Genomic DNA, 25,694 nt, shown 5'->3' on the forward strand with positions numbered 1-25,694 from the left:
TATTGCGCAGCCGCAGGCAAATACGCGAAGATGGTGCTCATCAAGGAATAGTAAGTTTAATGCTTCTTCTCTTCTTACTTTTAAGCGTATGAAAAGTTGAATCTGACACAAACAGTTTGGGCAAACATAGAGAACTTGGAGAAGTTAGTCGTATAATAGTTTGCCGACTTTGAGAAGTAACACGTGTAGGTGAAATTGAACTTCACGAATCAGGATGTGGTTTGGGTGTATTCAGCCGGCTCGCTTCGTGTCTGGCCTGCCGACCGGGTTTGACAGAAGTTTGTGTGAAGCAGTTGTTGGTTAAAGTGAGTTGAGCGCAGTTACCTTGGATGCTGTTTTTGTTTTGAACAAACTCTATTTGTTTATTTGACATTCAACCCGTCCGTTTTTTGGTATATAGGAAACACCAGGCAGCAACAAATGACAGGCTAACTTGCTAGCTAGAGCTAGCCAGGTAACGGTGAAGTTCTGCCTTCTGCGTAAACGTGCAGCCAGCATGACGTTCGGTAACTTTATAGCTGTTTGAACTTTAAGTCTGGTAACTTACCCATTTCAGAATATTCAGAGACTAACTATAAACCAAGACCTTACAGCATGCAGACAGTTCACTTTCATCAGTCTATGCGACGAAAAGACGCCTTTGCTACGGTGATAATCAGGAACTAGCCCTAAGCGTGGCTGTTAGCCGAAAATTCCGCTAAAGAAGGTTAACAGAGCTAGTACTAAACATTAGCTGAACTAGTGCTAGCGAGTTTATGAATGAATCATCCACTGTAGCTTGCGTGTAGTCTTTGAAAGAAATGTGTTTGATTCTGTGAAAGCACGCAGCTGTCTAGTTACCTGTTTGCCCTGGCCAAGATGATGTCCCTGGAAAGTGTAACGTTATGCTATGAACTTCGCCCAGCAGACAGTGATGACTGATGACTGTGTTCCCTCAGTTTAAGTAGCCAGGTAAATGAATCTGATGACAGTCTGGTTGCCTATCCAGAATCATTCTACCAGAGCCCGTTTACAATTTTATTTTTAAAATGGAAGGTGTAACCAGTATGAGTACGATTTCTAATAATAATTTAATCATATGTGTAAACAAGACATGGGACAGTGTTCTTAAACAATTAGCTGTAACACAAATGTGCATGATTGAGTGATACAATCTCTGTATTCCCATCAACGTAACATTATGGATCACCTGCAAAGGCTGGCGTTCTGTGCTTTACCTATTGTAATTTGATTAGGTTACACGTTAAAACGAATTGGGAAGCCCAGTCTTTATCTCGGCCATGGACATTTCCCTGCTACTGTTGGCTCATACAGCTTCTGGAAATAGTTTGGCCGCAGTTTTTTTTTTTTTTTTTTTTTTAAATTAAGGATTAGCAGAGTTAAATCAACAACCAGATTAGAACTATTTCTTGATATTCTTGATGTTTTTACGGTCATTCTCCCCTCCCCCTCTCCTATAAATCCATGCAACAGACCCCTGCTCAACAGTGTACAGTTAGCTTAACCTTTCACAGGTGCTTGTCAGGTGGCAAACATGCTCACACCTCACACCTTAGGGGTCAGCATTGCCCTCTGAGAGTTTGCACAGGAAACTCCTAACTGATAGAGCTGCTATCTGATTTAATCCAAATATTGAGGTAGACTAAGAATGCCTCAGATGCTTTGAGGGTTGACCATTTCAACTATCAGTGTATTTATATCCATGGTCATATCCTGAAAGGATATTTGCACCTTAGGAAAAATTATATAACTTAATTTAAACATTATGGAAAAACAATATTGCATCTCTAAACTATTTTTTATTAAAAAAAAAGTTAATGCATTTTTTTTTGGTAAAATGGTTTTGTTATGTTATCCTCCCTAGCCTGAATGTCTGGGTTATTTATGGTCACTCTGAAGAATTGGTCAGCAACATGGTGCATTTACCGAGGACTAGCTATTTCACAACTTTTCTTCATAACTGTCAAATTTGAGCACTGCACTTTGCCATTCAGTTCTGCTGCAGTGCCCCACCCAAACCAGCATGGTGTACTTTGTATGTGTGTTAACTTAGCAGAGATTGAATGTGGCCTTTGGAAACTTGTAATCTCCAATCAGCTGCAGCAGCAGAGATATGCTTCATAATGTTTATTTCTCAGATCAAATACCAGTTTTTATCCTTTCAAGAGGCACCTTTTATAGTTTGGTTCAGGATGGGGCTGGGTGATAAGGCCATACAATGAAATCTCTTCTTTTGTCCCTTGTTTTAGATTTAAATAATTACTTTTCTCTCTACATGAAATAAACATGAATTGAAAATACGTTCTGCAATGGCTACAATGCTCTCCTGTTGCTAGGGCTGCATGTGTCCTGTAGGTCATGCCAGCCAATGGCACGCATGCTGCACATGCTCCAGATAGTACATACAACCAGCAGGCCTACTGCACATGCTCCAGATAGTACGTACAACCAGCAGGCCTACTGCACATGCCCCAGATAGTACGTACAACCAGCAGGCCTACTAAGAAAGGTCAATAGGTGACAATGACACTGTGACTACAATATGGTGACAACATGTGTATTGATTCATTTTTGACAGCTAGCTTTGTGCTTAAAAGGCTACAAGACAGTTTAGACTACAATCTAATGTACTGTAATGTTTCTAAACTATGTCAGCATGTTAATGTGGTACATGAAACTAGAAATAGCCTAATGTAAAGCGACCTTGGGTTTGAGAAAGACACTATATAAAATAAACTTATTATTATTATTATTATTATTATTATTATTATTAATGATGGATTTCCCACTCACCAATTTACCTGATTCATAGAATGAGATTTACACTGCACAGTTAAACGACAGGGAGAAGGATCCATTAGGACAACATCAATGGCATCACTGTCACTGACTGACATCACAAGAGCACTGTCTGAGAAAGCATCAGACCTGCGCCAATCCTAAATGTCCCATCTTGCAATGTTAACAAAACTGAAGGCGCTTCAAAGTTGGATGGGTTCTTGGCTCACTTCAGCTGTTTATCAATAAGTAGAAACCTGTCAATTAAGCGTGTTCGTAAATTAAATTCAATTTAATTCACTGACATTGCTACACTGGTGTTTAAGAGACAGCTGAGGAAAGTCTCAATGATCCGATACAGGCATTTTTTTACTTGGATCAAAAACATGATACCTCGAGTTAATTTGGAAGACTAGGTCTATATTGCACAACCCTAGTTCTGGAGCATTCAAACTATGTCACATCATATATTGTAGTCAGTTAGCGATCTAAAGTGAGCTTTTTTAAACTCTTGTATAGTGCACTGAAGGTCATGGTAAGAGTGGTTTTGGAATTATGACGTCAGGACTGTACCATGGCCACACCCTTTGTGGCCGTTGTGGTCCTCAGCGACAGTCAGCAATGCCACATCAGTCCACTTTCCACTTTCTAAGCGTTTGGGGAGCCCAGTGTGCTATAAAACCCTCCAGAACAGGCACAACTGAATGCAGCTCTCTTTCACCGTCCCTCCACATAACTATCATCATCAACTGTATCTAGATAGTCCTGTGTGTGTGTAAACCAGTGCATAAGGCCTGCTCCCCTGGTCAGACGTAGTGGCCCATTTTTTCTGCAGTCTGTGTGTGATTCTGCACCTTAAATTGGCCAGTGTGCAAAAGAGGGTGGACGAGGGTGTTCTAGGCCTGTGATTTGGTCCCTGAAAAGTGACGTGGTGTGGAGAGGTCTCTTTCCCTTTTGGGGAAAGCCTACGAAACCATGCCGTTTTTCCTAAACAATTCAGACATTAGTCATACAGTTCCTTCGCTGAGCTTGTAGTTGAAGTGTCACAGATATTGGCCTAAATTGAAACCAGAGGGTTTATGTACCATTTGCTTTGATGCACCATGCATGCCTCATTATGGACTCTACACTATGGACACTCATAAAAACAGAGTTAGCCTGTGTGTCTCCGTCAACGTTCTCAGCAAAATGTCTGCTTGGAAAGGCATCGCTGCCTCTCTAGATTTGTTTTCCATGTCATCATCTTGGCAATCACAGGCTCTGAGCTGAGGTTAGCGTCTGGCCTGTTTTGAAAAAAACAAAAGTGTACAGGCATGACTAGCATAATGTATTGAGAGCATTTGAAAATGTGACGAGTCATGATTTAACTGTAATTGTCTTCTATTCTTACAGCCGTGTTGTGTTACCATGCACAGTTGAAGAGGTAAGTGAAATCTTAAACAGCCACACACACACACACATATATATATATATATATATATATATATATATATATATATATATATATATATATATATATATATATATACACACACACACACAGATTTTCAAGCAGCTGCATGTTAAGGAGAGTGTAATGGGGTAGCAACTAAAACGGTTATTGTAGCATGTCGTAAATACCCTTGAATGGTCATGCCTCTCTCTTATTTATTTTTTGCTAAGAGCTACGAAACGGTGGAAGGGTCTCTGCTCTCCATACAAGGAGCTGCTATGTAGTCTGTGCAGACAATATCTCTTGATGACCCTGCCCAGCAAAGGATTTGTGGAGTTTTGTGAAGCTCACGTGTAACACTTGCAAGATCCACAAGTCTTTGTGTGTGTGGGGGGGGGGGGATCGTTTTCTAAGAAGTGCATTTCAGTCGTAGGTTTTTCAGACCCTCATGAGGAGTGTATTGCACAAGTGGTTCCACTCAGGCCAGCAAGGTTATCTCAGGTCATCGCCATGCTGCTAGCCCCCCTCCGTCTACTGTAATCTCATAGACGTGTTATGCTGTAAAGAGTCCGGAACCAAATGGATTGTAAACCAAAAGGGATGACTGTGTGGGCTTTTTTTGGCACTCAACAAACATATTTCCTTGGAAATAATTAATGCAGTCATCAGTTTATTTGTGGAGCTTTAAGCTGGATGCTCACAGTGGCTAGTTACTGTATACTGCATCACATGCTCCTTATTCTCTTTCTTGCTCATGTAAGTTTTTTATAGTAGTTGGGTCATTAAAATGCCATTTAGGCTAGTGTATATAGAGAGAAGAGCATTATGGCCTAGTCTGTGCCAAACCATCAGGAATGTACAGTGTGATCGTATCAACTAAGGCTAGCAGGGTTACCTCAGGTTATGGCCAGTTTATTATATCGCTGTTTATTAGCGAGGAACAAGGCAGATTTGAACACGAAGTACCATGTTTCCACTTGGTGGGGAGAGAAAGGGTATTTCAGGAAATGCCCTTAAAGCAGTGATGCACTATTCATGAGAACCATAAAAGCAGTTAATTCAGGGTAGAGTCTAAGCTCATGATACACAGGACTTTAGTAGGATAGATGTGATTTCTGTCACTGTATTTCAATTTGACCGTCGGCTCATCTGTTAAAAAAACGACGGCTATGAGTTAGGTGAATTAAAAAAGACATTTCGCTCATGAAAACGTTTTGCTCCTCGTTTTTCTCGACTGCTCCACATGGGAAAACAATGGTGCTCTTGTCTGAATCTGTAAAGCCTCTTTTCCCAGCAGCCCCCTCACCTTCCCTAACCGACACCCACTTGTTTACATAACTGTGTGTGCACACACACTCAGTCACTCCGTGTTACCATAAGATCCTGAGCCGCACGCGTTATGACCATCAATGCCTAATGACCATCAATGCTTTATGCCAATCCCTCTGAATGAAATGCACACTGGTGTCCGTGGCTGAATTACTGGGCTTAAAGAGAAAGGGACTGTTTGTAAACATCAGTGTCTGTCTTCTGAGGAATGAATGCCTTTAAACATGCAATAAACCTCAGCACAGCAGCCCAGGAGTTATTTTTGCAGCCAGAGCCGCAGAGGAGAAACCACTGCTCACTTCCGACTCGAGATTGATGCAACGATAAATGTGCCTCTCCTAAGAACTAGTGACTCATCCCTCTCGGGCTGATTCACGTGCGGCTGGCAAATTCCAGATGACACAAACGCGTTAGAATAACACAAACATATTAAAAGGTTATCAGCATCACAAACGGGTTTAAAGGCCAAGCCTGGTTTGGCTGCACCAGCGAACTATTGGTTCACTGACTGTGTGTGTTTGTGCTGTCGTTCTCTCATCAAAGATGTTGTTTTCTTGCTAAGAGGAAAATTGCCGGCTGAATCACTGACAAGCCACAGCTCGTTTCTTCCTTTTAGCTCACTAACAGCAGGCTTGCAATAGGCAAATAAGCTTACATAATGTTCCTTCTCACTCAAGCACGACCCCACCCTCTCGGTCTGTCTTAATAAAGTCCTCACAGTCAGTCCTCACCTCACCGAGTGGGCATGAACGCAAGCTGCGTCTGAGTCAGAGCTTTACTCTGTGGCCACTAGATGGCACCCTTTGACTGTCTAGTTGTGTCACCACCACGCTCCAGCATCCTCTGCCAAATGTCATATTCCATGTCCATTAAAACATGCCCCTTAACAACCCCTAGGTTATTTAGTTGTATGTAACCTGAAAATCGTCGGATTTGTACACAAACTCTCGAATCAGAATTCCCACCTTTCTGTCTCATTTCTTCACAATGCAACTGTGTAAGTATGTTCACTGCATGCACACAAGTCATTCAATCTGTGCATGTGTGTGTCTCTCTGCCTGTGTTCAGTACCAAGTGGGGCAGCTGTACTCGGTAGCAGAGGCCAGTAAGAATGAGACCGGTGGAGGGGAGGGCATCGAGGTGCTCAAGAACGAGCCCTACGTGAAGGACGGAGAGAAGGGCCAGTACACACACAAAATCTACCACCTGAAAAGGTACACGCATGCACACACACGCCACACTCATGCACACACACGCTACACACATGCACACACTACACACATGCACACACGCGCTACACACATGCACACACGCTACACACATGCATACACGCTACGCTACACACATGCATACACGCTACACTACACACATGCACACACGCTGCACTACACACATGCACACACGCTGCACACATGCACACACGCTGCACACATGCACACACGCTGCACACATGCACACACGCTGCACACATGCACACACGCTACACACATGCTACACACATCATATGAAGAGACACACATGCACAGTGAATCGTATGGAGATTTAATGCAGACATTACGCAGACCAGCTATGACAAAGATTTATTGTAAAAAAGCACAAATAAATTCTTTCTATATGTTTTACCTGCAGGTCTGTAGATTGTAAGTGCTCCTTTTATAATTTATACCCAGGGGTGGCAGATTAGCCCAAAGGTTAGGCAGCCGCGCTGGTCATCAGAGGGTTGCTGGTTCGAATCCCAGGTGGGATTCAGCGTAGTTAGTTTAGCCCGTAGTCTTATAAACCATATTCAGTAGAGATACTGGAGCCCATCTTTTGCAATCGCTGTGCAAAACTATTGGATGTGTGTTTTGTTTCACAGTAAAGTTCCAGCCTTCGTGAAAATGATTGCACCAGAAGGGTCTCTCGTGTTCCACGAGAAGGCCTGGAATGCGTACCCTTACTGTCGGACCAGTGAGTAACTTGTGCCGTTTTTTTGTTGTTGTAATTTTATCTCCTTCCGTTGCACCTCACTAGCAGATAAAGAATTGAATTCCTGGTTATTTTTAGCATGTCGTTTGGTTCTATTCTAACGGTCTGTTTGTTTGTCTTTTGTTTTTGCATGCCTCCATTGTTTGCTGCAGTTGTAACGGTAAGTGGGTTTGAAAAGGAATGTGTATGTTTGTGTGTGTGTGTGGGTGTGTTTGTGCTTATGTGCAGCCATGTGTAGTGGCGTCATCATTTCCTCATTGGAATGCGCCTGTAGACATATCAGGGTGTGTCATTTAATGCCTTTCATTCAGCACGCTGTCACCTTGTTTTACCTGATCTGTGTGTGTGTGAGTGTGTGCACGTGTGTGAGTGTGTGCACGTGTACACACGTGTGTCCACTCACAATTTAAAAACTATAGTTCCGGTTTAATTCAGATTTCCCCACAATACAAGGTAGAAGGTCAACATACCTCAGTCCTTGTGTATTATCTTGATGCTGGATTTTGTATTCGATTGACCAGAGGGTCTGCAGTGTCCTGAATACTGCTGCTGTTATTTGTATTGTTATTGTTTTTCTTCTTCAACTGCTGTGACCACTCAATGAGCTGTCTTAATGTGATAGTTGGACCTATATTCAAAGATTCAAGGATTTTTATTTGTCTCCTACATGAAGATAATTTGACTCCGCCAGATGGATTTGCTCCGCATATCAATCTGGGAACTTTTCAGTGAAGAACTTTTGGGAAGGGGCGGAAATACTGGTTAGCTGATTGGACTTCTAATGCCTTCGTTTAACATACAATTAAGTTAGGTAACGTAACTAACGTTACTATTTTTTAACTTACCATTTGTATGTGACATGAACCTAATCAACGACAATTCCCATCAAGTTTTCACGGTAGGCCCTACACTTCTGAAGAAAGGATATTCCTCCATTATGAACTGGAATTGGTCGTGGAGGATGTCTGTGTCGTTCATTCCTCCCAGCTGCATGGCTGAGACTCATAGCTTCACAGCTTACCCAGGAATACTTTCTAATTTGAATAAAACTTGCGCGATATAATAGCTATGCTCATCTCATCTGTGGATGCCGTCATGTTGTTCGTTGCGTCACACCTCAACCCGCCTCAAAGCCAACGCTGATTGGACGTTCGTTTGGTGAACTGCTCCAAATTCTCTTTAACGAAAAGTTGCCAGACTGATCTGCGAGTGAGACCTTGAAAGCTCGCGAGATCAGGATGGTCTCACGAGGCTAACATGGAGATACTACCGTAAAACACCAAATAATAGCCCGGGCTTTTATTTTCCCAAATCGCCAAAGTGCACCGGCTAGTATTAGAGACAGGCGTCTATATGAGACAGGCCTTTAATTCCCTTTACACAAAACTTTTCCTCTGCAAAGATGGAAAATATTATCGAATTAATTATTTCAAACACACTGAATGTCTACCTACATGACTAGGCTATCTGATGACAATTACGGATCATCATTCATTCAGTGAGATACAGTAAGATCCAAATAGCGGGGATAGCCAGAACAGATAAAACACGTTTTAATTAAACGTAATCTACAAAGAGATCGTATCACACTGAAAGCTCATATTTTGTCACTAGCAAATAGCCTATATCGGTCCTTTGTCAAATACAGTTGCATTATCAGCCCTGACCAAAACCGTTCAGGAATTATTTATGCAAAAGTGGAACGTGCTTAATGTTTCATTCTCCCTCCTTTTCGGCACGAATGAAACAGCATGAGGGAGCATGAACCATATTGTTTCTCCCGTTTTGTATTTGCCACATTTGACAACATTCTACATTCAAATCATAGCCTGAATTCCAGGCTCGCGGGAACATATTTTTGACCAGGGGTGCTGAATAACAAAATAATCATGGATGTCCGACGATTTCTCCCCCTGCATATGATTCGAATTTAGACAGCTAAATACACCATTTCACCGCCGTGTATGAGTAGGTCTAAGAGTGAGAGGTTTTATAATGCCCTGGGCAGCCACATTCCACTGCAACTATGCGCAGCACTTGCCACTCCGACTCATCAATAAAAACTGTGCGCGCACACAGCAGTCCCATAGAAGCGCACTTGACTTTACATCATTAACCTATTTCAGTAGGTTATATAGCTAGAGAATGTCCGTAGACGGGCTCTGATATAGCCTAGTCTAAGGTAAATTCCTTTTCTGACTTCTTTCTCTTTATCGCCATGGCATTTAGAATAAAGAATAACGTTCGCGAACCGTTCTGGTTTTGTTGCCAGCATAAAAACAAGCTTACCATCGGCCTATCCGCAAATTTTAAACACAAGGGATGAATTGAACGATGACGAAGTCGGACATATAGGCATAGTTCATATTGGAAAAAAAGTTATACAATTTGGAACTCTAGCTTTTCCCCACCGCAGTCTTTTAATGCCATCTAATCATAACGTGCGCAGTCTGCGCCATACTTAAGCCCAAATCACACCCAAGATTCGCAACAAGATGAGCAGCAACTTCAACTGTGACCAGACATGTGAATGCTTTGCGACGGCTTGTAACGACGTGCAACATCTAATTCACACTGCTGTAACCTCCTTTCTGTAACGGTTTTGTGTCATTGCGAATCTTTAAACAGACGATCTGATGGGTTTTAGAAGATTAAATACAACCCGAAACAAAAAAAACAGACCAGGCCTCTACTGGAGACCGGCCTTTAACCCAAACCTGTAGCCACACCAGGCGTTTAAAAGAGACAGGCGTCTCTTAGGGACTCGGCGATTATTTGAAGTTTTACGGTATTATAAAATATGTAGTGCTAGTGCATTGGCACATTAGTTGCCCACTTCCTGTGCACTGGTGTCCTGAGAGATCCACAACTATGTATAAAGATAAGGAAAGAAAGATTTAACAGGATTTAATAAGTAGTGACGAGGTGTGTATGTGTGTTAAAGTGTGTGTGACCAGTGGTGTAGTCTAGTTAGCTGTAGTGGGTATACTGTGGTGTAGTCTAGTTAGCTGTAGTGGGTATACTGTGGTGTAGTCTAGTTAGATGTTGTGGCAATACTGTGGTGTAGTCTACTGTAGTTAGCTGTAGTGGGTATGTGGGTATGTATGTGGTGTAGTCTTGTTGGGTATGTATGTGGTGTAGTCTAGTTAATGGTAGTGGGTATACTGTGGTGTAGTCTAGTTAGCTGTAGTGGGTATACTGTGGTCTAGTTAACGGTAGTGGGAATACTGTGGTGTAGTCTAGTTAGCTGTAGTGGGTATACTGTGGTGTAGTCTAGTTAGCTGTAGTGGGTATACTGTATTTTAAGTGGGTATACTGAGATGGTGATGCTTTTTAAGTGGGTATACTGCGTAGTCCTGCGTTATCACGTAGACTACACCACTGTGTGTGATGGCTCCTCAGTCTCTCTGTTTTAGCATGTGGCTACAGAGGTGTCTACCTCACCTCAGTGGTCTGAACATTCACATTGTCTTGACCCCATTGTCGCCATAGTGAAAGTTCACCACTGCGTGGTTTATGTTTGCCTTTCTACCTACTGTGCCCATGACGCAGTGCCGTGGCTGTGAAAGGCTTGCACTGTTAGGTTCCAGCTTGTTACACTGATATAATCCTGTTTACGCTGATAAGCCTGCTTCTGAGCACGCTCAAGCACATGGGACTCGTTGTGTTGACAACCACTTCAGCAGCAGCTTTGAAGAAGGCAAAAATCCAAGATTGTGTCAAAATCGTCAACAGCAAAATCCCTTTAAATCAGTAATCCTCGTCTGAAGAACAGGGCCCTTGTTTAAATATAGAAGTGATTTAAAGTAAGTTTTTTTTTTTTTTTTTTTTACCTTAAACACAGTCACGTCCAGATTAATTTAACCTCAACTGGTTCTTTCCCTCTACAGAATGAATACATGAAAGATGACTTCTTCATCAAAATTGAGACCTGGCATAAGCCTGATCTCGGAACAGTTGAAAATGTAAGTCCATGTACAGATGAGGTTAAGTCTGTATTTTTCTTAAAGTTATAGGCTATATACTAATGATTACTGTTAATATCACAAGTGACATTTAAAAGAGTTCAGTGTTCTCCATAAATCCAACCATTTAGAGGGATGCTAATTCTTCCCACAGTGGAGGATTTTGCAGTGTTACAGCAGTGAATAGAATAATGCAAAAGCTTAATGGGGGGAATATATTAATATACTACAGTTTAAATTGTCTTGAATTACTGAAGTGATGATGAATGATGTTAAAATGTGTTCACTACATATGATTGCTGACCGACTGCACTAATACCTGACTGTGTACTAGGACACCTAAAAGGCTTGCACTGCATGTGACTTGCCTATTAACAAGCCTGTAGGTAATGAATGACGTTTCCTTATCCAGGTCCATAAACTCGACAACGCAACATGGAAGTCGGTGGAGGTGGTGCCTATTGACATCGCCGACAGAGATCAAGTGGCCCCCGGAGTAAGTAGCTCTGCCCTCACTCCAGATACATGGAATCACTCACATCCTTTAAAAAGCAGCAGTCCTAGATACAGCTCTCCTCTATCTCTCTCTCTGTCTCTCTCTCTCTCTCTGTCTCTCTCTCTGTCTGTCTCTCTCTCTGTCTGTCTGTCTCTCTCTCTCTCTCTCTCTGTCTCTCTCTCTCTCTGTCTCTCTCTCTGTCTGTCTGTCTCTCTCTCTCTCTGTCTCTCTCTCTCTGTCTCTCTCTCAATTCAATTTTCAATTCAATTCAACAAGCTTTATTGGCATGAATGTAAATTTTAGTGTTGCCAAAGCATTCAATACAACAATAATAGTAATATAGATAATAATAATAGTAATACAAATAATAATAATAATAATGATTATGATAATAATAATAATAATAATAATAATAATAATAATAATAATAATAATAATGAAAATAACATCTGGCTATTGAATGAACAGAAAAAAAAATATGGATTATTATGTTATTGATCATGTAACATGGGCTGTTCTCTCAGGATGTGGCAGGATTGGATGTACTCAGCAGCTAAGTGGACACAACTGTCTACTTCCCTCTCTCTGTCTCTCTCTCTCTCTCTCTCTCTCTCTCTCTCTCTCTCTCTCTCTGTCTCCCCCTCGCTTAGCCTTCAATGCTTGTTTATTTGTTTTTCCCCTTGGCTCTATGCTTGTTTTATATTCAGGGTTCCCATGGGTCATGGAATTTCTGTAATATCATGGCATTTTAGAAATTCTATTCCAGGCATGGAAAGTTAGGGAATTGTATAATTTAGGGGGCAAAGTCATGGAATATCAGGGAATTTTGTTGTAGCAGTTTAACATTTACTTGCCAAAGCACATTAATACAAATATATTTACATTCAGAATTGGTGTATAGCTGGTTATTAGCTGTACTGCTTGCTTGAGTAGTAGTGGTTAGTCCAACTTTGTTTATTCAATACCCCTTTATCCATCTCCCGCTCTATAAAAGTAAAAGATTATTTTACTGTTCTGAAATCTTTGGTCGGTATATTGGACCCTTCATTATAGGTCATGCAAATTCATTTTTTTTGTCAGGGAAAAGTCATGGAATTTTACATTTCACTTAGAGTGGGAACCCTGAAGTCACTCTAGTTCTGGTTCTCTATTTAAGACTAGCCTCTCTGTCATTCACTGACCTCAGGCCAGCCCTGAGCCTGTGCCCTAATCTGTGCTGTGCTTTAGATCATGCTAGCAAACACATGATCTGCTATCAACACATCTGCTCATGGGTGTAGCACCCATGCTTATTTTTATTCATCACATGCAGATTATGTGTTGATGCCATCATGTGGTTAGTAATAGTCATAACATGTATAAAATGGGTCTCTCTGTTTGCCTGCTACATTGCACTTTGGAGGTAAATGGAAGCAGATCTTTAATGGGGAATTCATAGGTTAGAGGTAAGGGTCCTAATGGTACTTTAAATACAGTAGTCAACAGTTTAAAGGCAAATAGTGTGTGTGTGTGTGTGTGTGTGTGTGTGAGAGAGAAACACCATCTCAGAGCTAGGCTATAGGTGCAGACTACTCGTATTCATATTTGGTAGCCTAGGACACGTACACAGGCTGGTAGAGGGCTGCAACTACTTGGGATGGCCAAAGGGAGGGCTAAACAGCTTGCAAAGTACTGTGCCATCTCTGCTATTATTGGCAGCCGCCACATATGGCGGAGACGTTGCTACTTATACCCTTAAGAACTGAGTATTGTGCTTGTTAAGTTATATCACTTAAGTTAAGTGATATTGTGAAGACCTGGTGCATGCTACTGGTCCATAGGTTTGCATATGTATTGTACTGCATTCTTAATATTTGTGTCCCTGTACCATTTTCTTCATGTGGACATAAATAAATTGTGTGTGTGTGTGTGTCTCCCTATGAGTGAAGAGACACGCTTGATGAGCATGTAGTAGACTTGTGCCTTTCTGTCTGAGGACTGCAATTCAGAACTTCCCCAGCAGGTTGTGCTGTTTTTCTAGTGTAAGGACAAGGGCTCATGAAGAGTTATTTTGTGAATTACTTTTGTGTCCGCTTCACATTCATCATTTCATCATAAAGGCTTGCTTTTAGTTCAGGCATCTGACAGATTTTATTAAATCCGTTTACTTAAAGGACATGGCAAAATATGCTTGGTTACAAAGCCTTTTGTGTTAATTGAAGGCATGAAAGGTTTTCAGTCATCACGGATCTTGACCTGTATTTGATGTTTGAGATAGGAATAGGATTAAGTGAATATGATGTGGTTCAGGAGCTAAAATACTATATAGCAAAATTCCAGCAAAACATTGTGTGTGTTGGAAACCTCATGTATAGGGATTTCAGATTCCCTTCTCCATTGGGCTGTTTCTGACCACTGTTGCATTGGCCAGACACTAACCCTGTCTGACAGTAGCCCCCCCAGCACTACATGTGCGCATTGCAAACCCACAGGAAGGCGTAAAGCCAGGCAGACATTTTCTCCCCAAATCCTTCTTGCTTTCTCTTATTTCAGAAAGTCTTATACCAGCCAGCCCTCCTGTCATGTTGGCATCAAACTCCTCCTCTCTGCCCTGTCCCTCTCCCCACCACTGGTCTGAGGCCAGGCTGACCGTCGCGCCCTTGACTACATCACAACCCCAACCCCCACCCCACCCCCCACCCCCCCCCCCCCCGTCGTCGTCACGTCTCGGAGATGGGATCTGACTACCGGTCAGTGGCGCTGGGGGGCGGCTGTCCGCTCACATGAGCGCTGCCGTTCAGCGGCCGACACCAACGCGAGCTGAGACCCGCAGCGGCCGGCTCGCCGCGTCTACGGCCAAGAGAACAGCGGTCAAAGCCTCCAGCGCAAACTGACACATTAGAGCCACTGGAAAGCCATGAGGGGGAGGGATGCCGAGAAATATTTTCGTTTTTCCACCTCAAAGTGTAGTAGAACTCTTAGTTTGCCACCTTCAGTGTGTGTGTGTGCGCGTGTGTGTGTGCGCATGTGTGTGTGCGCGTGTGTGTGTGTGTGCGCGTGTGTGTGTGTGTGTGTGTGTGCTCGTGTGTGTGTGTGTGTGTGTGCGCGTGCGTGCGTGTGCGCGCGCGTGCGTGCGTGCGTGCGTGTGTGTGTGTGTGTGCGTGTGCGTGCGTGCGTGTGTGTGGCAGTAAGACACCCTATCTATATTCTAGACCTGTCCGCACAGTGTTCGTGCAGCAATGTAGATGCTTAATGTTTCCATCCACTAGTCTGGCTCTGCTAGAGAGGGGTGGCGATAGAGAAGCCGAGGTGGGGGCAGACAGCGTGTGTGTGTGTGTGTGTGTGTGTGTGTGTGTGGGGTTCTCAGTGGCTAATGAAGCAGTAGTCTTGTAGCTGGTTGCAACAGTGTGTGTCTGTGGGCCCTATCAGTCCATAGCCTGAGGCATGGCCGCCAGCAGCCTACCGAGCTGCACCACCGACCAGTCAGTGAGAGTAATTAAAGCCCCTGCGTGTACACACACACACAAACACACACACGCTCATGCTCATCTCCTTCAACTCAATTCTCCTCCTACCTCATTAGTGCAGAGTCACGCATTGTTTTTGGAGGCACTGCACCCTGGCTGTTCTTAAGAAGACTATGGTTTATTGTGTGTCTGTGTGTGTGTGTGTGTGTGTCTGTGTGTGTCTGTGTCTGTACACACTCACTATACACACACACTCGTTTAGCTGCCTCCTGTCGACTACTAGCCCTGAAACGCTGCTTTTAGCTTCAGGCACGTCATGATTTATTTACAGTGGCGAAAGCCCCGAGCTGTGCCGAAATGTAAAGCTTTTTCGCTCATCTGTTTTAGTGGCTACCATTTTCTCCCGGCCTCTTTCTCTTGCTCTCCCTCCTCCCTCCTCTCTCCTTCTCTTTCTCTCACTCTCCTATTCATTAAGTTCACTTCTCTCCATCTCTACTTCTCCATTGCTCCCTTCTTCCTGACTCTCACTTTTTCTCTCACTCTCTCAGTAAGGAAGCTGTTTAAAACTTGACCTCAATGAGACCTATGTATGTTTTGGTCAGGAAATGCAAACAATTAAGAGCAACATGATTCATACCCCTGGCAAATATATATTAAAGACTTTCTCTTTCTCTTGACCAATATGTTTTTTTCTGACTGAAAATGACACTGCCACATGGCTAAAGGTTGTAAGACAATGTGGTAGAAACATTGAATCAAAAAAAGAAGCGTTTTCATCCTTTTTTTTAAAACATTTTTATGAAAAGTGGCATGTCCAAAATTAGTCATACCCTTTTTAAATAAAATGGAACGATTCTTTGCCATCACTCTGGCCTTGTGGGATAGCAAGATAGTAAGAAGCAAGCAAGAAGTCTTAGAACGCATGTCAATATTCATCATGAAACAACCATAATAAATGAATGCATGTGCGCTTTCAAATAAGCCATGGGTTTTATTATATATGTGAACATGGTCCTGATGGCGGTATGCTGTTCTGTCTGTCTGTCTGTTTCAGGACTACAAGGAAGATGAGGACCCAGCACTGTTTAAATCAGCCAAGACTAACCGCGGCCCGCTGGGGCCCAACTGGAAGGTAAGGACCGCTGGGGTGGAGGATCGGCGGGGGGTGGCAGAGTGAGAGTCTGTAAGAGAAAAGGGTTATTATGGGTGTGAATGTCAGTGAGTCCATGAGAGAGAAAGAGGGTGTGAGAACAGGATGAGGTTACGTGTGTGAGTGTGTGTGTGTGTGTGTGTGTGTGTGTGTGTGTGTGTGTGTGTGTGTGTGTGTGTAAGCGAGAGGGTGAGAAGCGAGCGGCAGAAAGGGATGGAGTTGTGGAAGATGTTGGCTGAGGTGTGATGAAGATAAATGGCTCTCTCTCAGCTCTAATTGAGCGTAATAGAAATCACACTGATGGGCTAGATTAAAGCTGCCCTCTGTGGGCCTCTGGGCTGTGTGTGTGTGTCTGTCTGTGTGCGTGTGTGTGTGTGTGTCTCAGCTGGCTCTCTGCCGTCTATAGAAGAGATGAGCTCTTTTTCAATGAACTATTTTGTTCTTTGCTCTGACAACAGAAGGCACTTGTTGTCTGCTGAGCTCTCCTCCAGTAGTAAATGTTGTGTTTGTAAAACTGATCGTGGCTGAGTAAAACAGAAGTGTATTGTCTAAACAAATACTTATTCTGTTTTTCTTTGGAGGTGCCTATGCCTGGGCATCACTCAAAATTAGATCTGTCAGAATGTATGAGGGTTTTACCTTTCAGTTTCTCCGAGTAGCTTGAGCCCTCTCTTAAGTTGAAGGGAGTTTTTATGATAAAGCTCTACCATAAACAGAAGCACATGCAAATTGACAGTCTTTTTACTTTCACGTACAGAAATGAATCTGCAGTTGCATTTTGCCAGGCAGAACTCCAACTCTTCAAGCACCAAGCTTTCCACCAAAGTAGTTGAAAGCCTTTCAGATTTTTATTGGGAGCCTTTTTTAATTAGATGGGATTTTCCCTGCCTCCAGACGGAAAGAAAGCAAGCCGAAACGCCAAAGCAAAACCTCAATTTCTCTGTGCCGACACCTGTGGTCTATCTCAGAGCACACACACTCACACACACGCCCGTATCGCACCCCGCTTTTTGCCGCACTCCTCAAAACTTCCTCCTTTGAGCGGGAGAGTTGAAAAATGTCACCGCTAAACGTTTTGATGTGGAATCCTTTTTAAGTCGAGTTTCTCTGTTTGGCAGGGACAACTTTTCTGAACCTACTGCAATTTTCCATTTTTTTTCATTCCTTTTTTTTAATCCCTCTCTCCCATTTTTTTTTCTTCTCCTTCCTGATGTTCCCCACCCAGCCCCCACCTATAACCCCATCCCCAACACACACATTTTGAATTTTTTTTTTTTTGGTCGTGTTATCAAACGTCAGAGGGATGCTGGTTATTGCAACAGGGAATCAGGCCTTTTATCCCCCCTCGCGCTCCGTAAAAATCAAAATGATTAATTAACCAGGTGCACTCTGGGATGGAGGGAGCAGGCGTACAGCCGTGAGGAGCGCGAGGAGCGCGAGAGCAGGGGGGGAGGAAAGGGAGAGAGGAGAGATTTAGCGGGTCCCCGTTGTTAATAATGTCAGCGGCGGGCGCGGCTGATCCGCGGTGTTATCGCGTCACGAGCGCCTTTCATCTGCGCTTGCCGGCCACAAAGGCAGTCCTAGCGGGAGTAGTGTCACAGACGGAGTCATGTGCCGAGAAACGCTCCCCTTTATCAAGAGTTAAACCTCTTTATGTGCTCTCTTCCTTTCACTCTTGCACTCTCTCTCTCTCTCTCTCACACTCTCTGCCTCCCTCTCTGTTTCTCTTTCCCTTGTGTTCCTCTCATATCCTTTCTCTCTTTCTCTCTCTCTCTCTCTCTCTCTCTCTCTCTCTCTCTCTCTCTCTCTCTCTCTCTCTCTCTCGGCCCCTGTCGCTGTCTGGATCACCCAGTTTTTCCTTGTTTTTTTAATCAGAGATTCACAAAAAACACTCAGCTGTTCCACTCCTGATTATCATTTCACCAAAAGCATCGCCACCAAAGCATTACCTATTTATTGCGCTTCAGCAGAATGTGTTATAAGTGGAGCGTTGTGATTGGTCCTTTTTAGGTGGCTGTCTGTCAAAGCGTCGTGCTGTTTTGTGTTCTCCAGCAGAAGTTGTTATTGAGTGTGAAAGTTTAAATGCTCATGCATTTTAAGCAGTGGCGATTCCGCCCTTGCATAGCGTGTTTGTCGGCTTCACTGTGATTGTCCCATATGTCATGGGGTGATACAGGGATCGATCTCTACTACAGACAAATGAGCACACACGCAGCATGTCCGTAGCAGTGATGTTTTCTTGCTTGTCTTTGTGTGCTTTCTTGCAGAAGGAGCTGGCTAATAAGCCAGACTGCCCCCGCATGTGCGCTTATAAACTGGTCACCGTCAAGTTCAAGTGGTGGGGCCTGCAGAGCAAAGTGGAGAGCTTCATTCACAGAGTGAGTTACCATAGACACGCTCCCCTCGACCTCATATCCTGTCATATTGCTGTGTTCTCTCTCTCTCTCTCCTTATCAATGTGTAACTCTCTCTCCCCCTCTCTCTCACACTCTCCCTCTCTCTCTCTCTTTATCAATGTATAACTCTCTCTTTCTCTCTCTCTCTCTCTCTCCCCTTATCAATGTGTAACTCTCTCTCACACTCTCTCTCTCTCTCTCTCTCTCTCTCTCTCTCTCTCTCTCTCTCTCTCTCTCTCTCTCTCTCTCTCTCTCTCTTTATCAATGTATAACTCTCTCTCTCACTCACCTATCAGCAAGAGAAGCGGATCTTCACCAACTTTCACCGCCAGCTCTTCTGCTGGATCGATAAGTGGGTGGAGCTGACCATGGAGGACATCAGGAGAATGGAGGCAGAGACGCAGAAAGAGCTGGAGGAGGTACATACACACACACACACACACACACACACATGTATTCCCTAACAGAGTCCTCTGGAGTTGTTTATGGCATGTGGTGTGTTTGACATCAAAGGGGCCTTTTTGCAAAAGTCTCTAGCAGGGCTGGGTATGCTGATGGTCCTGGTTTGGCTAGATTACGACCATAGTTTGACTATTCTATTCTGTCAATGTTAACACATTGCCATAATTTTAATTCTGTTAAGTATCAACATTCTGTGTCACGATCTGATGAAGGCCCCAGGCCAAAACGTCATCGCTCAATAAATACTTTAATGTTCAGCCAGAGTGTGCGGCACTTTGCTTTTTCTGAAAGTATCAACACATTACTACAATAAATCCCTAATGGTTTCCCATTGGAACTCCAAAAATGTCTAAATACTCATTAAAACATATTTGTTGCTAATTTAGGCTTGTAGAGTTATGCAAACTGTGATTTGTGCTAAGGAGTAAGTTCCAGTGCCAAATCCATGAGGTGCAAGCATGGCTAGCATGCTGGAGTACTGTGGCTAGGGTACTGAATTCACTGTAAGGATTGTGCAACAGGGGCACTTGGAACCATTCTTTTACTACTGGCTAGAGAGGTGAAGAAGAGAAGCCCTTAAGAATAAGAGGCAAGCAGGAGATCTATGGTAAAGGAATCTGGAGGTTGTTTTTATCTGATGGGGAGTAGGATAGGTGTCACTATTTGTTACTGTGTTAACTGGGACTGGTGGCTGTTTAAAGTGAGTATTGCTCTGTCCAAATACCCTGTCCAGATAGGCACCGCCTCCCTTCTGAGTTTGGTTCTATATTCTGCACCCAGAGGTTCGACCTCCTCATGATTTCCCGTAATAGATCTTCAGAGATTAAGGCTCTGCTAACTCTGTAAAGAACTAATACTGGTAATGAGTTCTGTTGTAACGGGATACTTCAACATGGACAATAGTGGAAACGAGGTTCATGAGACCATCATCAGCTTTCAGATCTCCTCTTCAGCTCTGCATCTGATCATTTTCCCAAAGCTAAATAATCAGCTCTATAATCAGCCCCAGTCTTGCCATTCATCCATCCATGCCACTGTAAGCTTTCAGAATCTGCCAATTACCCGCAGTGTAATTTCACTGCCATTCCATGTAATGAAGTCTATATTTTTGTCACTACTGATTTTCTCCTAACCACAATCATTAAAATGCAGCAAATGTAATTAATCCTTCCTCTGTGATTTTTATCTGTTCGTCAATGTGTAATTATGTTGCTGCTGTACTCTTAAGTGCTTCATTAGGCCCTGAGCAAGAAAATGAGATGACTGTTGGATCACTGTATTTGTGGTTTTTGGGGAAGGGAGGTTGCACTTGAAGCCATAAAAAGCCATTCTGTTCATCAATAGTTTGTTTTCATTGAGTAACTTCGGAATAACACTTGTAATGTGAGTAGCTCTTACCAGTGTTTTTCTAGCTCCAGTAGTCTAGCATTACTTTAGGCATTAGTCCACCTCTCTTCCCCATTCCAGCCACTGATGTCTACTAACTCCCAGCGAGAGTGGAGCTGCTGAGCATTTCGCTGCCTGCATTGCCTCTCTCTCTCTCCATTCTGTCTGTCTGCTTCCCTACTAACGCCCCCCCCCCCCCTCCTCCATATCCCCAAACCTTTGTTCCTGCAATCTGCTGATGGTCTCATTTTGCGTCTAGATGCGTAAGACCGGCTTGGTGCGAGGCACGAAGGCCACCGATGAGTAGCCGCTCCAGGTGTAGGTCTGATTTGAGGCTGTGTAAGTGCAACTCCGCGGGGGACCGGCTCTGCCAGCAGACATCTTGGCTCCATCTACCCACACGGGGGTTGGCAGATGCTCTGCTTTTTCTCCTCTGTGCACACCTTCATCCCTTTTGTCTCTCACTCCTTCTCGTCTCTCTTCTTTCGCTCTCGCTTGTTCTTTCATGCTGGGGTTTTTTCTTTGAGGTGCATGATCATGTTTCTTGCAACCACCAGTTTTGTGTCAAAAAGGTTTGTGTTATGCATGTGTAGGTTTAACAAGGCTGGAAATGTGACACAGTAGCACGACTACTAGTAGTGGTGACCGTGTGTTTGGTGTACGTGTTGTCCGTCACGATGACAAAATGTAACATTTGAGTGTGGTGCTCATTTGTGTGTCTCTCCCCCCTTAATGTTAATTGATAGTCTCCAAAGGCTTTCGAAATATGGAACTTCTGCCAAGTCATAAAGCAGTATTGCTGACCAAGCAAATAACCACTCAACAAAATGTAGGGTGTGGGGGAGTGGGAGGATGGTGTGTGTGTGTGTGTGTGTTTGTGTTTGTGTGTGTGGGTGTTTGTTTGTCTCAAACTGCCCTCTCATATTAGCCTCTGGCCGCCACAATTGAATCCAGCTGTGTGCAAAAAACACCCTGCTGATTGGCAGGTAGTCAAACTCATTTACACACAAAATGGAGGCTTCCAGTCCTCTCAGATCTTTGGTACTACAGAGCCTACCACCAGAATGCCACACTGAAGCATGCCATGCTTCCATATGCCTTTCAGTCGATCCATGAATGACCCCTTTGGGAAGTTGAGCTTGGCTACCCCATAGGCTCGCAGGCAGCTATGAATCAGTACTGCGAAGAGCAGCACCGTACCCAACCAAAGCTTAATGAAAACCATTCGAGCTCACAGTCCAGCTCGAGAAGTGCACTTGTTCATCTTGGCTGCGCGCTCCACATCGAGCCCCAAGCCCTCTGGCTGCTTCGGGGACTGGAGGCAGGAGAGGAATCTGATCCCTGGCTAGCCTGAGACGGCTCGCGCCAAAGCATTCCTGTCCCCGCTCCAGTGCAGGGCTTTCATGTCTCTCCCTCTCCTCCCCCTCCTCCTCATCCTCCTCCTCCTCCTCCTCTCCTCGCTCACCCCAGTATTGTTTTTTTTTTTTCTTTCCCTCCGCGCACTCGCTCTGTATTCTGTCCAGCCCCTGCCCTCCATGTGTTATTCATTTTGAAAAGTAGAAAGCGGCCGACCCGTGCAGAGTGCCTACCTCGGAGTTGGCGTAGTCGGCAGGATTCTGGCAGTGCCAGTGCAGGCCCTTTGATGGGCCGAGAAGTCAAGAGAGCCAAAGATTTAAAACGCCTGGCTACCCTCCAGAATGAAGCCGGTGAGGGGATTTTAATCAACATTTTTGCATTATTAAGAAGCTGACCGTCTTAAGTCTAGCTTCTCTACAAAGTGCCACAGATATCACTCCATATGTCTGTTTTCAAGGGCATTATTTCTACAGCTGACAAACCACATCACCTCCCCACCAGCTCTGTTGTCCCCAGACTAGACAATTGATTCCCTCCGCCATAGTATGTTAAGTAGTCAGTCAGAACGTTAATAAACGCTGTTTTTTGTTCTGCCTCTGTTTCAGATGAATGTCATCGTTCATTCATTTTTGTTTGAGTAAATGGCCCGTGTAGTATTCATTTCGAATTGCCCATATCGTTCTCGAGATAATAAAATCTCACTGTTCAGTGGGTTGTTGAGTGGACAGAATGGGGATTCACTGTGCATGAATGGTTAATTGAGTGAATGGACATATGAGATGAATGGATGAAGGGGGGGTAGGGTGTTGCATGAGCATAGGTAAACGTCACTGTTGGTGGTTGTATCTGTGTACAAAGAGTTGTATGTATGGGGAAGGCCAGAGGTCTTTCCATTTTGTTAGCCACTAACCCGCCTTATCTCTCTGTGCTTCTGCCACAACATAGGATGGTTGTCAGGTGTTTGTGTGTGACGACGCATTGATGTGTTTGTGCATGAGCATCCTGTGTGTGTGGGTGTGTATGAAAGTGTGTGTTTTGGCATAGGCTGCCAGAAAAAAAAAGAAGAAAAAAAAATCTTGATGTTCCTTGAAGGCTCATTAACATACAAATGGAATTCTGCACTGGAAAAAGCACCTGCGCCATGATTGCAAATGAGAGAGAGAGAGAGAGAGAGTGAGAGAGTGTGTGTGTGTGTGTGTGTGTGTGTTGGGAGATGAAGGAGTAATGGAGGTGAGGTTGTGGAACCTGTAGAAAACGGAGGGCTTCTTCTCGTTCACTCGCCTCGGCATGGGCCGATCGTCAGGTCTTGTCTCATATCCAACCTCTACTTGGGCTTTTTTCTGTAAGCGATTGGCCATGAAGAGTCTGGAGTGCAGCTTCTCAAAACTTCACACGAGCTCAGACTCTCCTCGAATCACTAAATTCAGTAACTCAAAGCCCTTCTCTTCTGCCTCGTCTACTAAAGAAAACGCTGCTTAAAGCTGAACTATGCGTCTAAGCTAAGCAGACTTAGTAGTTATTTGATTAACATTGCGAAAATGTTTCTGAAAAAAGGACATATTTGATATCATTCATATCACATATGTCTTTACACTGTCTTACTGCATTACACTGTACTTATCAGCACCCCTGAAGGCCTGTCGAGTCGCAGCAGCCTGCTTTTACACTGCAGAATTCCAGTTTTTGCCATGCCCTCACATAACAAGCGTCATTGGTGGATATTCATTGTATTGTTTGTCGGTTATCTCTATATAAGGACTGCCACCTCCCTCTATCTCACTTCCTTCTCCCTCCTCTTGTACATCCTGTCTGTTCTCTATCTCAGCTTCGCAGAAAGGGTCAAGTGCGAGGAACCAGCGCTGCCGACGAATGAGACCAACATCTCCCCATGACTGCGACCATGATATGAAAACGCCTACAAGATCTCCCAAAACAACCTATCGCAGAGCTCCTTTACGTCCTCCCACCCAATCAAGAAGGAGAGGAACGGGGCTCGTCACTGTCGATCATTAGAACAGGTCCCCGACAATTGACCCAATCACTACCAACCTCTGTCGACAGAATAATCAGTGCTTTGAGAATGACAGAGAATGGTTCTTTTACCCAACGGCCTGCATTAGAACTGCCTTCTCTTCTCCTCCCCCTTGTCCAGTCCAGTCCTCACTTCATTCCAGAGGCAGATCGCAGGCTGACCGTAAGGCAAAGGAACACAACCAAAAACAATGGTCTCCTACCACAGACATCTCACAATTGGCACAGCTTTCCTTTTGGCTAATATCAGAGCAAGCCCTCTGAAAATCTAATCCAGACTTTAGCTAGTTGCTTTTACTACCCCCCCCCCCCCTCCCCAAGTATATATTAATTTGTTTGTTCTTGTTCATTCCGCTAGGGGCAAGTCCTTGCTCTTCATGTCTGTGTCCTGTTTCTTTTCCTCCATACGCTGTTTTTTTTTTTTTTTTTGCCAGAGGTGACGTGCAAAATGTATTTTCTCTGGGCAGGGTGGAACTTGTGGGGCGTCGTCGGGTTTTTTCCCCTCTCCCCTCACATCCCTGCTCTCGTGTCCTCTCCTGCCTCAGCATTCATTAAGAGATTACTGTCTCACCGCCCACACACACACACACTCACACACACTCACACTCCCAGGTGTGAAAGCTTATGCAGTGACTGGTCTTCTCTACATCCTGGATGGGCAGATCTCTACAGGTATCTAGTTTATTAATGCCTTACTTTGTTTATGTAGGTCTCAGCCACCAAACATGCAGTCACTCACGCAGGTGCCTCTAGGTATTGCGGTTGTGATGGTTTTGCACTGCAAGTGAAGCTGCTTTTTTCCTCTATATTTCTCTGAAAACCCAGTACAAGATATATGTCCCTCTCTGAGTTGTGATTTAACAACCGCAACAGAGTCGTTCATGTTACCAGACTAGTGCCTTGCTGGGCTGAATTTAGCAGTGAATGTAAACCTCCTTTTGTGGCACAACCTCTAACCTATGCACATGCACATCAACACCATTTCAGGTTTCCCGAAACAACAACGCCCTGCACTTGCACGTAAGTTAAGTGAATAGATGCCCCTTAAAATGTAACATCTACAATCATGGGAAGATGCAATAGGCTTATGGGTCTCAACTAGTTAAGAAATGTTTCCCACAAACGCCTCGACTTGTGATTTGGCACTAAGAGGACCCCCTTTGGACTGGGCTTGTGGTGGTCTCCCATGCTTTAAACCTTTCACTAAGCCATGCTGCCTTAGATACCTCTTATGATTCTATGTTTTTGTTTTCTTTCTTCTGTCTAATGTTGGGATTTCAACTCAGACAAAAATTGAGTGTGTGCATAAATGTATGATTCGAGGTAACTGTACGACTTAACCCCCCCCCACACACACACACACACACACACACACACACACACACACACACACATTTATCACTGCACCAAGTTGGCCTTTTTCACACTTAACCATACAACTGCTTGTTTATTTTACCCTTAAAAAAAAAATCTCTGGAATGGCCACACGGACTCTGAGG

General features: G+C 43.9%; 1 protein-coding gene across 1 annotated transcript; it reads left to right on the forward strand.

Annotated features, from left to right (window-relative positions):
• LOC143127675 (phosphatidylinositol transfer protein beta isoform) lies at positions 1 to 25,538 on the forward strand. The gene is made up of 11 exons (XM_076289306.1): positions 1 to 50; positions 4,171 to 4,201; positions 6,608 to 6,753; positions 7,398 to 7,489; positions 7,660 to 7,667; positions 11,398 to 11,472; positions 11,885 to 11,968; positions 16,469 to 16,546; positions 18,832 to 18,942; positions 19,257 to 19,379; positions 23,990 to 25,538. The coding sequence occupies exons 1-11, from the start codon at positions 31 to 33 to the stop codon at positions 24,035 to 24,037; spliced, it is 816 nt and encodes a 271-aa protein (XP_076145421.1). The 5' UTR covers positions 1 to 30; the 3' UTR covers positions 24,038 to 25,538.
• Positions 25,539 to 25,694: the final 156 nt, after the last annotated feature.

Source organism: Alosa pseudoharengus, unplaced genomic scaffold (assembly GCF_046254945.1).
Source record: "Alosa pseudoharengus isolate Yale_2024_CS ecotype anadromous, Long Island Sound unplaced genomic scaffold, YU_APseudo_1.1 YU_APseudo_1.1_scf_17, whole genome shotgun sequence".
NCBI classification, from domain to species: Eukaryota; Metazoa; Chordata; class Actinopteri; order Clupeiformes; family Clupeidae; genus Alosa; species Alosa pseudoharengus.

What these genes read in the sequence shown, in the direction of transcription:
- LOC143127675 (XM_076289306.1), top strand. Translation starts at nt 31, where the DNA reads ATGGTGCTCATCAAGGAATA. An exon ending in TACCATGCACAGTTGAAGAG is followed by an intron (nt 4,202 to 6,607) that starts GTAAGTGAAATC and finishes GCCTGTGTTCAG; the next exon opens with TACCAAGTGGGGCAGCTGTA. An exon ending in GAGATCAAGTGGCCCCCGGA is followed by an intron (nt 11,969 to 16,468) that starts GTAAGTAGCTCT and finishes TGTCTGTTTCAG; the next exon opens with GACTACAAGGAAGATGAGGA.